The sequence below is a fragment of the Salvelinus namaycush genome, chromosome 7, assembly GCF_016432855.1.
Source record: "Salvelinus namaycush isolate Seneca chromosome 7, SaNama_1.0, whole genome shotgun sequence".
Classification (NCBI taxonomy): domain Eukaryota; kingdom Metazoa; phylum Chordata; class Actinopteri; order Salmoniformes; family Salmonidae; genus Salvelinus; species Salvelinus namaycush.
Genome location: NC_052313.1, coordinates 48,319,975 through 48,332,064, shown reverse-complemented (window position 1 = coordinate 48,332,064; position 12,090 = coordinate 48,319,975). Strand labels below are relative to the sequence as shown.

General features: G+C 46.2%; 1 protein-coding gene and 1 pseudogene across 1 annotated transcript in view; one reads left to right on the top strand and one right to left on the bottom strand.

Annotated features, from left to right (window-relative positions):
• The first annotated feature begins 1,368 nt into the window (after window positions 1–1,368).
• LOC120050769 lies at window positions 1,369–6,345 on the top strand (annotated as a pseudogene).
• Window positions 6,346–8,764: 2,419 nt separating this feature from the next.
• The window catches only part of LOC120051329 (radixin-like), a 36,466-nt gene continuing 33,140 nt past the window's right edge, over window positions 8,765–12,090 (bottom strand). The window contains exon 14 of the mRNA XM_038998147.1: window positions 8,765–12,056. Within this exon, the coding sequence (XP_038854075.1) occupies window positions 11,892–12,056 (165 nt within the window). The 3' untranslated portion in view covers window positions 8,765–11,891. The remainder of the gene's footprint in view (window positions 12,057–12,090) is intronic.

The window sequence follows — 12,090 nt, the reverse complement described above, 5'->3', positions numbered from 1 at the left end:
AGCTGTACCCAATTAGGCCTTCGTGTTATTTTTCCTTGGAATGTGTAGTGATTTATGTTTGACCAAGGGCATGTCTCTTCACCAGTGGAGTGGTCACCTTTGATCACGTTGTCTATTAATCTCTCCGAAAGTGAATGAGAATCAAACTAAGCTTCATGTCTGTGGTTTAGGCCTCGTTCTAAATTCTAAGACGCTATTGGAGAGTTTGATAGTAGTTTGGTTTTAAAATGTAGGTAAATTATTTGTTTTTTTGCTCTGCTTCAAAATACTTTTGGACGAGCAGGACTGTAAAAGCTGTCCCACTGAGATGAAGGCAGTAGAAAGGTTCTTACTGGCTGGGGGGTGGAGTTTGAGTGATGTGTTGCTGATGAGATGGGGAAGGGACAATGTTGTGATTTTTTTTTTAGGATGAAGAAGAGAAGGTTCTCCATTTTAGTGTCACGTGACTTTGTCTGGCGGGGCGGACGCAGCGGGCTCCATGGAGCGTGCTACGCGGAGCGGGAGGGAGGGAGAGCGGACCAGAAGTTGCTCTCTTTCCCCTGCGGTTCTAGAAGACATCTGTTGCCCTGGCTAATGGCAGCAAAGCCTTCAGCCCTCTCCATCCCTCCCAGCCAGTGCTGAACTGAGCTAACCCTTCCTTTTCTTTGGAAAGAACCAAGGAGGGAACACCCAGACCCCATCCCACACACCGCTGTCTTCCCAGTCCAAAACCCTGTGTTACATATTCATTAGCCTACCGCTTCAGTGCTTTAATCAATGAATGGACCGCCAATACTAGGAGGAGGGACTCTGGACTGTCGGGCTGATGTTTGAAAGATGCTGATGTTTGAAAGATGCTATGGAATGAAACGGCAGTTGAGCCTGGCGGCTGTCCAACAAGGCATGACATCATAGTCCACACAGCTTGATAGTTATGCGACCACTGATAATGAGCTACGTGATTCCGAGGAAAAGGTTGTAGGCTACATGACATAAGATTTCTGTAACGCCGTTTTGGTTTCTAGCCGACATTGGATAATCTGCATGTCTGAAGCAGCTTCTGCGAGCCTCTGGGATGATGATGATGATGATGAGAGAGACACTGAAACCCTCTCTCCCTGCTCTCTTTGTGGCCGAAGTCTTTTTCAAATCTCTGCTGTCCGTCTCTCTCAACAGGTAGCTAGGTCATCCAGAGTGCCTGCGAGAACACACGTTGAAAGATGCTGAGCGAAGGCCTCAGAGCAGGGCGGACACCCTCCACTGCATGTTCTGCATCCCATCAGGAGGACTGTTGCTTCGAGAGGCTCGTCACCTAGACAACACAACCCAGTCCCCTTCTGTGTGTGCGGCTGTAGACAGGCGGCGGGCGCTCAGATCACCAACCCGACAATGGCTGCAGCGGAGGTGACCCAGAGTGCAACTGGCAGTTGTATTGTTGGGGAACGTCAGTCAGACACACTTAAGTGGCCCCTCTTCCCCGGGTCTTCCTTTTGTGCACAAAATAGTAAATTATTCCAGCTCTGGGTCTGTCTTGGAATATTTTTCAGGGGACATTCTTTCAACCGCTGTAGCCTAGCAACCCTGGGCCATGTTGCTAAGCAGCCCTCTTTCATATAATGCGCACACGCCCATCCTCCCACCCCACCATGACACCTTTAAGGGATGTTATATTTTAGCAGACATGAAAACATTTAGATGAGGTTTTAGGCCTAACCTTTAAAAGGCTAGAGGCTGCAGACTCAACAGATGTATCTGCTAACGTGATGATGCCCTGTAACCACATTGTTGCACAGTTATGACTAAATGATGATGCCGTGGGCTATACACTGACTGTTATTTCTTGTGATATTATAATATGCAGTTGTTTATAGTGCCCATCCGGGTTGGGGTCTTCAAATCCATTTCACAATACAAGAGATCTATTGAAACCCCTGTTTGAAAATGGCAGTTTATTTTAAGTGAGGATTTTTCCATTGAATTTGTATTTCAATGCTGAAATTACTTCTGAAATGACTGGATTGAAAAGGAAATTACCCCAAGTACCATGGTGCCCTATCTTCGAGGAACAGACCTAATGTTTCCTCATTGCAACTTGCAAGTCATCAAATTCTGCCACCCTATTGGTTACCATTGAGGCCTGAGTGTTTCTATTGATTTACTTCCTGGTCCTTTACTGTTCAAACGAGTGACTCTTCCTCAGGGGAGGAACCATATGTTCCTGAAGCACTGGGGGAGTCGGGCCTTAGCCCAACACATAATGGCTATTTGTGTTTAAACAGAGCAGCCTCTGTTCCCCCTGAGATTGATGTGTTGTGACGTGGGCTGGGTGGGAGGTGGCACGCTGTGGCTGGCCCCTCTAAAAGTGCGGGAACCTCTTAATTAGGACAGGGCACCCCCAGGAACGCACCCCTCTTTGTCTCAGCCAATCTGTGCCCTGCTGGGGAGCTCGGCTCAGGTCAGCTAGTCACATCCAACACAACCAAATTAGGTTCAGTGTTTGAGTAGCCTAGACATGGCCTTATTTACTATGAAAACATACAATACTTCCCATATGTTTCCTAAGACAGCAGTCTGTCGCAGAGCATATGTCAAGTTCTGTATTTATTGCAGTACAATTTGTCCAAAAGTGTAAAATATTGGTTTATGGAGGATCATTAGTTTAGTATATTCAATTATTCTGTCTCTCTCTCTCTCTGCTCTCTCAGGTGAAGCTCACAGATCCGTCTACCTGTCCTCACTAAAGCCAAGAAATGAATCTCCCAGGTGTCGATAGAGTCAAGCCTGTTGAAGTTTCTCAACAGTTTACTGACACCAGAGGTGTGTATGAGATGTATGTCTCGTGAGATTCAAACTTTAACGAGACATTTTATTGACATGGATTCCCTCCTATTGTTTTTGAACTGAAGTCAAGCCTTGTCTGATGGAACTCAACTGGTCTTTTGGCTTTACTCACTGAAATACTCTTCCAATCGTTTTGAACCATCCATTTATCTCTCTCTCTCTCTCTCTCTCTCTCTCTCTCTCTCTCTCTCTCGCTCTCTCGCTCTCTCGCTCTCTCTCGCTCTCTCTCTCTCTCTCTCTCTCTCGCTCAGGCCAGAGCTGGATGTTTGAGACAGATTCGTGGGCCTGAAGGACCATCCGGAGAAGGATGGAGCAGGCCGCATCCTGGGCCTGGATTTCGAGTACCTCCACATCGATCGCACACGCTCATCAACAACATACTGGGAGAGCTGGTCAAACTGGGCCGTAAGGCCGAGACAAACCAACAGCTGACTGGGTCCACGGCTTCACAGCCCGCCCCCTCGTCCTCCTCTTCTACCTGTGGGTATGTGGAGGCGCAGCAGGGGAGGTCAGACAGGCCTCCTCCTGGGGGACAAGGACAACCTCGTCCTGGACGGTAGCAACGTGACAATGAGGTAGGGTCTATGAACCATAGACGGTCATCTTGATTACAGAAAACACACAATGCCTATTTCCTCCATTGTAGCCGTTGCTTGGTCTATGTAAAGGTAGTTGTGTAACTGTTGTCAAAGTCACCTACATATTGTTGATATGATGCTAGAGCCTGTAAGGTAGTTAACGTCTGTCTCGATCTCTTGTCGCCACGGCAATAAGGAGGTGTTCTCCTGCTACGGCATCCAGCTGGCTATTGATTGGTTCCTATAGCGATGTCACCGTGACATCACTGTGTTTGTGCCGTCCTGGAAGAAAGAGCAGTCCCGCCCTGATGCCCTCATCACAGGTAAACACACAAACACACAGCTGAGAGTTCACCTACGTATGTCAGATGGGCCTCAGTGCTCACTGGATTACACGGTTCTCCAATTCTCTGTGTCGGTCTCTGTGTCGGTCTCTGTGTCGGTCTCTGTGTCGGTCTCTGTGTCGGTCTCTGTGTCTCTCTGTCTCTCTGTCTGTGTGTCTAGACCAGGATATCTTACGTCGTCTGGAAAAGGACAAGATCTTGGTGTTCACTCCATCTCGTCGGGTCCAGGGTCGGCGGGTGGTCTGCTATGACGACCGTTTCATCATCAAGATGGCCTACGAGTCCGACGGCATCGTCTCCAACGACAACTACCGCGACCTGGCCAGTGAGAAGCCAGAGTGGAAGAAGTTAATTGACGAGCGGCTGCTCATGTACTCGTTTGTCAACGACAAGTAAGGAAGGAGTGATACGGCTCCGGCTTAGCGTCCATCTTCTTTAGCCTAGAAGTGGTATGATGTTCATTATGCTAATGCTTGGCTGAAAGGGATTAAGTATGTTAATATGTTAATAATCTCTCTCCCTCTCCCTCGCTCCTCCCTCTCTCTCGCTCCTCCCTCTCTCTCACTCTCCCCTCCCTCCCAGGTTCATGCCTCCTGATGACCCTCTAGGTCGTCATGGTCCCAGTCTGGAGAACTTCCTGAGGAAACGTCCCATCATGCCACAGCACAAGAAGCAGCCCTGTCCTTACGGTGGGTCCCGCCATTATTATTAACTCTTTAGTACGTTTATCACTTCACCTCGACCATGTCCATGACTTCTCCCAGTGTTATAATGTGAATGAATCATTTCTTCATCAGCTGGATGACTTCCAGCTACTGGTGCTGAAGATGCATTGGATTGCTACTTTCTAAGTGAACCACTGCCACATCATCACTAGCCTGTGTGCTATCCAGTACCCTGTCCTTTCTCCCCCTTTCTTTAGGCAAGAAGTGCACTTACGGCCACAAGTGTAAGTACTACCACCCGGAGAGGAGTGCCCAGCGCCAAGACCTCTGCCACCTCTACTAGCGCCAAGGGCCAGGCTGGCGAGGCCGGGCTGGTGAAGAGCCACAGCGTGCTCAACAATGTAGCGATGGGCACCAAGAGAGGTTCTGCCCCCAAAAGGCAGTGTGAACCCAGCATCCGGGCGCTGTCCTACGGCGAGGCAGAGGGCAAGCTGAGACACGCTGAGAAATGCAACAGCCTCAGTAGTGGGAGTAGTTGTTGTTTCCCCTGCCCCTGGAGGACCCCCCTCCTCTGCCCTCAGCGATCCCCAGGAACAGCCACCGAGCCTGGGCAGGGACACACCCTACGTAACCCTGCCGCCCCCCCACCCTGACCCCTACTCCTCCAGCTGTGACCCTCCAGATCTGAGCTACTACTCAGTGACGCCGGCCCACTCTGGCCTGGCAGCACGGAGGAGTCCAGAGTGCCGCTTCCCGCTGGACACCGACCTGTGTCTGCTGGGCTCGTCAGACTGTGGCAATAGCGGCTGTGACTCGTACGGAGAGAGAGCCTCCTGTCTGTGCTGCCCAGGCCCTCTGCTGGACAAATACGTCCACCATCAGCAGCATCAGCATCAGCACCATCAACACAACCGCCTGTACTCTCAACACTCTGCCCCCCTGCTCGAGCCACACAACCCCCACACACACACCCACCTCTGCCCTCTATGGCTGTCACCAGAACCTGGCTCGGGGCCACAGCTTCCTCCACGACGAGCCCCCTGAAGCACCTTCTGTACCCCCTCCCCAATCCCCTCCAGCACCAGGCCGTAGGCGCCTGCTCCAGCTGCCCTGGAGACTACCCCTCTGTGTCCCAGTCCGACCCCTACCCTCCTGGCTCCCCTCTGGGCCGCTGCCTGGCCAACACGTGGCTGGAGACGCTGTCAGACTCCCGGCTTTACGAACGCTCCGCGCTGCCCCCCAGGATAGCCTTCTCCTGGGATCCCTACTGCAGCCAACCCCCTCAGTCCCGCTGTGAGACCTACCAGTCTACCAGAGACCCACGATGTAGGCTGGGGACACACATCTCCATGGGGACAGACCACACACTCCTACTACCCCCCTCACCCACCCTACTCCTCTCAGCCCCCTCACCCATCCCATGCCCTTCAGCCATCCTGCCCGTCCATGCCCCCCCACCACATGCACCAGGAGCCCCCCGCCCTGAACCGGTACGGGGAAAGGTCTACCTCAACCTGTGTAACATCTTCCCCTCTGAGCTGGTGGGCCGGGTTATGGGGAGGAACCCCGATGTGACAGACGCCCAGCAGCTAGCTGCCGCCATCCTAGCTGAGAAGTCCCGGTCCGGCTACTGAGTTCAGCTAGCCTACTGCTCTATCTCCCTATTCATAACAACAGTTAGTTGTAGTTTTGACAATATAAGGGTTTGAATTTGTTTGTGGATAACTTGGTGTTAATCATGTGCAGGTGATGATGTGCATTGATTCACAAATCACTTTTCCTCCGCTGTTTATCAAATCTGAAACATTTTTAAAATCACTTTGGAAATCTAATCTGAGGGATCTGATTATGCCTAATCTTACTTCTATGCTATATTCTTTTACTCCATTTGTAAATATTCACCCCCAAATTGATGACCATTTATCAACAGAATATTGGTTGTTGGGGATATGCTATATCTGTATGTCTAATTTATTTGTTTTCTGTTTTTCAGTGCTGTGTGTTTGTTGTTGTGATTAGGTGGCTGAGTTAGTCTTCTCAGTTGAGAGAATGTCTGTAAGTACCTTGCAGTAGTTGTAGAGACGGGCACGTTCGTCGACCTTGTCTTGTTGTCTTATCTTAGTTTTATTAAGGGACGTCTCTGGCCCCTCGTTTTGGCTCCAAGCCTGCTGCAGACACAGTAGACTCGAGCTCAAATCCCAAGTCAATTCCCTTTGGCTGTTTTCCCTGAAGACCTATCCAAAGGGCTCAGAGCACTTGGCTTGATGTTGACAATCTGTTAGTTACCGGCACAATTCCTGGTAGACAGAGAAAGCCTTTCTTTGTTGATACAAATTGTATCGTTCATTTAGGATTATATACCTGTACGTGTTTAAACGATTCATGAAAAGCTGTTTATATATAGCTGGTGCATTTTGAATAATAATACTGTATGAGATATTCTGGGCAACATTTGATTATTTTCAGATATGTTTAGGAATATTAATCAAATTAGATACATGAAAAAGGTGAGTTGGCTACCTCTTTCGTGAGTTATTCTGACTTTTTTGGGATGGAGAATAGCCTAGGCTGGGTTGAACCCAAGTGGCCAGCTAGGTGAAATGAAATGGGTAAACTGCTGCCTGAAATATGCAGTGGGTTGGTTGAAAAAAAATCCAACTTTTTATTTTGTAACAAAGAACCTTCTCTCTGGCACTGTGTCAGCGAGGGCCCGGACGTGGGCAGAAAGTAATGCCGTTACACGGCATTGTGCTTTATGACACATGAAATACTCAACCATGTTCAGGTAACACTTTATTTTAATAGTCTGTAATAAACCATTTAAGGCATGTTCATTTATTAATCATTACTCCCACATTTATAACCCATTTACTAAACAGTTGTCTTTTTGCAGCCCCTAATCTAAAGTGAGCGCTATTTATACATATTGAGTGACCAGTGTATTTTCTACCAAAAAGATGGGCTTGACATTGGTAGACATTTCAGCAGTACCTGGTAAAAGATTAAACTGACAACACAGGATATTTAAACACTTTGATTAATAAATGGTGTGTACTGTTTGTAAATAACTTGGTTTATTATGGACCCTTAAAATAAAGTGTTGTCTCTTCAATTTTATTGTATCAGAGTTTGATTTATCAGTTCTGTTGTATTAGCTTGACAACGCCATGCCTATCAAATATACTTTTGGTTTGTATTCTTCATTAACAATTGGTTGTCCTTGTTTTGTTGGAAATGCATAGTCTTGCAGTCAGATGTGATGAGTTGTCCTACACTATATGATTCAAATAGTCAGTCATTATAACTCTAATTTCCAGAACACCAGACCTAGAATAACATTTACTCTGTTACAGATTGGAGTTTTCCTGTCATCTAATTCTGAGGGCAGAAACAAATGATTGATTTTTTTAACCAAACACACACCAGGCTTCAAACCTCTGGCCTCATCAAGATTAGAACCTGTGACCACCTGATCCCTGTCCCAGTGCACCACTTGTGTTTGTTCACATATTTACACTGTTATAACTACATTTCAATTCTAAGTATGTTGGAAAATAAGTCTAATTTGGATTTGAACTGGCAACCCTGTGTGACTCCACCCCCAAGGCCTTTTTGTATTTGACTCCCCTGTATACACACTGCCCACGGACTGACATGGTTTCATCCAGAGATGGACTGTAGTGCCTAAAAGCCTTTTTTAGCATGGGCAGCGCCATTGAGACCTTTCACCATTTTGAAGTAGTCAGCTGGGTGAGACTTCCTATGGGTTAAGGAAGGATCACATAATGTCATCGGGAGCGTTCAACCAATGAATTATACGTGTGAGGAAACTGCAGGTTGCAGTAAATCACCAACCTTGACTGTATGCCTGTTCAAACACTCTAGGTTACTGTATGCACCCTTTCCATTTGTTTGCCTACATGGAGACGGGCGCTACCTGTGATCTCAGACTGCATAATGGGACAGATAATGTCTATGGTTTAATCCAACCATTAATTCTTCCCTCGAGGTCGAGCTGTCAGAACAAGTTCGAAAAACGGCAATGAGCCAAATATTTGATGTGCGACAAGTCAGTCAATTACTGTAAATAACTAAATGGTTCATTTACCTTTCCTGTTGTAACCAGATATGCTTTTTGAGAGAAAATCTTTAGATCTGAAAAATGTACATTAACTGCATGTTCTTATCACTAAGCATCAAGATGGCATTGTCTGCCCTGCATTGAATGACCAGTGTTGTTCGAGGTGAATGACTGACACATTCAAAATCACTTAAACATATCTTTTACTGGTGTCAAATATAGTTTGTTTAAATGATTGGTAAACCCCCCCAAAAATAAGACAACTTAACTTTTATTGTGAAACCAATGGGCTGTGTCTTTATTTTACAGAAACACTAGTTTAAACTTAAGGAAAAATTGAACCGCAAACATGACAGCTGTTTCCAAAAGAGGCATCACTGACACGGTTCTCATTGGAGGCCAAACACAAGCAGGCTAACAGGCTCAGCCAAGAAAAGCCCAACTCATAGCACCCTGCCCTAAATATGGGGGATGGTGGCATGTAGAGTAGTTCTCTCTTCACCTCCAGTGAGCTACTGATGCATGCTGGTAGTTAGTTTGATCTTGGAACACATTACAAAAATAACAGTTGGAAGCACAGTTTTTTTTAACCTGCTATGGCAAATATAACCCCTATATTTGGACACTCGCTGGGTTAACGAAAAGGCAGGTTTGGGTCAAGCCCCTTCAGTGTCCTCCGGATCCAAACAAGTGCTTTACTTCATTAACTCTGGCTTTAAAGATCAACTTAAACCAGCTGTCTAGTGTAGCATAACAAATCACTTCATCCGATTGCAAATAAAAACTAAACACTCCGGTTCATTCAAAACACAGCAGTAACATTTATCCACAAAACTGGAGTTAATTTGAGTTGGAGCGAGTAAAAAGGTTGGGTTAGAAAAGATCAAAGTCTGAAAAAAAGTAATTGGCCTGTTCTCCATTCCCACTGAACATAACACTTAAATCTGCAGAATTCTAAGATTGAGGTGGGGGGTGGGGTTGACCCAAGAGGTTGGGTCCCTCGAATGAGAGCGAATAGATAGGGGGGGAACATTCACCTCTGACATCTGCACCCGTCTGTCTCTTCACAGTCCTAAATTGGTGGCACTCTGCCATTGGGTTTCCATCCACCCTGCTGACAGCTGTGGCAGAGATATCGGTGAGCAGATCTGTCCAGCAGCAGAAGAGAAACATGATGGTCCTATTCTGGCCCCAGTTGGCTGTCGCCAGAGAGATACAGGTTCCCGAGTCCAAACAGCGCTTAACAATAACCAGTCAAACCAGCTCCACTACCACAGGACACAGACACCATGTCTACACAGCCTGGGTCACTGCAGTCCTCAAACTCACTACTGCACAGTATCAGAACAGTCCACTACAGAAAATACAGACTCACAGCCGCGTCCTCGGTGCTGGATTGGCTTGGATTGCTTGACCTTTGATCTTCTGGGTAATTTAGGTGTAGTTCAGAGAAACTTTAGTAACACAAAACATAAGGTAGATGTATCAAAGAGGCCACCGTGTAAAACGTTTTTTTGATCAATTGTCTCCACTAGTGACACTTGAATGAGTCACCGCTTGAAAGTACATCTGGCATAAAAATAGCATTCTTATTTTGGTTGAAATGTTAACCAATAAAGCAACATCGTCTCCTAGTCTGAACTAGTCAAGCCACAGTCAAAACTCAGAATCTGTGGGAGGGGATTGAGACCGAGTGTTTGATTGGTCAGTCACTGTGGTTACAGTATTGAGGTAGAAATCTGTTCTCCGATGAGGACTGATGTTTTCATGTGCTCTCCAGCCAGAAAGACCATGGTATACCTCTTCAAAAGTTACTACGATGCAGAGACAGACAGACATGCTGGCACTCACAGCACCTCTGTCCATCTTTCCTGGGCCTTTGTGAGCTGGTAGGCAGTGAAAACCATCTATGGTGACTGGACATGAAACACTAGGAGTCAGCTCACAGGAGCTAAACTAACAGCTTTCACTCTCTTCCTACCCATCTCTCACACACGCCTAACCAATTTGCTTATCATAGTATCTCCGACCAAATGTGCTTTACTACATTATGTATCCTTGAGCACCAAATCAAATCTCGCTATATTCTACAACCTTATCACGTGAAATCATTGGCTTCCCATTGAAGACCAGTCATTTATTCATCAAGACTCGCACCTCTCCTCAAGACTGGTGTAGTGGCTTTGCACTGATGCTCAGAGTCTAGATAGTAGGGCCGTTCCACAAAACGACTTCCTTTTGCATCCCTTTGATATTTTAAGACGAAATGGTGCATCAATATAGAATTTTAAAAGCCTGTTCTTTTCAATGAAGTGCCCTTTAATATAGACCACGGTAAATTCAATAAATCATATTTTTTATCTGAATAAAGACTTACTAAAGTGGCAAAATTCAGCATTCCTCTCCGTGCCTCCGACTTCCAGGAAGACTTTAACCCAGTTAACATCAACATTTCACCATCATTGTTAAGCAATAGTTATTTTGTTGCTTTGACAAAGTCATTTCTGAAGACTTTATTTCATGCGATTAGTGATTCATTTTAAGGTTACAAAAAAAAACCTGGTCTCTCATTTTAAAGGCCAACCCTGTTACAACTGAACTCTCACTTTAATATGTTGAAAATATTCCTTTTGAAATATATTTTTTCCCAAAATATATATTTTTTACATCTAATAGTCAAATCATAGTGTAAAAGCAGGAGAGCTTGTTCTACTCTTTTTGGCCATTTTGTGGTAGAAGACGTCATAACATAACACGTCAACCCTGTTACCCATAGGCTCATTTGTTTTAAAACAATTAAATGTTTTGAAATTGTTCACAACATAACTGAATGGATGGATCCCCTAACTAACACAAGCCTCTCTACCAGCCTCGGACCGATCTACCTTCAAAGTTGAGCACAGAGAACTTAAGAAACAGTGCTTCAATGAAACGTGTCAGAATCATAGATCAGAACAAAAACGGTTTTGAAAGTAACAGACAACATCAATACGTTCAACTGAAGACAACAGAGTCAGTAATACTAAAGCATTGCATACTAGCTTACCGGCGAGAACAACAAAAAAAGCTTCCGAAGGCCTTGTTCGCTTAAAAATCCAATCTTCCCCCATTTTGGTTTTTCTTGTGTCTCCATATTAGATATTTGAAAGCAAAGCACAGACATATTCTTTGCAATACAAGGAGAATAGGATGCTCGGAACGGTGCAAAGCGTTGCTTGCGCCCAATTGGGCGATTCCTGATGGAGATGCGGGCAGAGCTTTGGCAAAGTTTGAGGCGGTGGCGGCCGTGCCCTCTGGAGGCGGGTATGGGTACGGGGAAAAGGGGGGAGTGTAGGAGGGACAGCGCCTGTTGCTTTGACGAAAAGCGAGTCGCCAATGGACGGATGGGGGAACCCAGACCAGATCACATGGACTCAAACTCGTCGATGCGCTGCTTGGTGTTGCCCAGGCGGATCTGACGTAGGGTCTTGTACTTGTCTCTCCCGGCCTTCACGTTCTCCGCGTGAAGCATGTCATTCTGAGTCTTCATGGTATCGTCTATGGCTTCAGCCAGCTCCGAGCTCAACACCTGGGTGAGGAAAGAGTAGAGAGAGATGATTGAA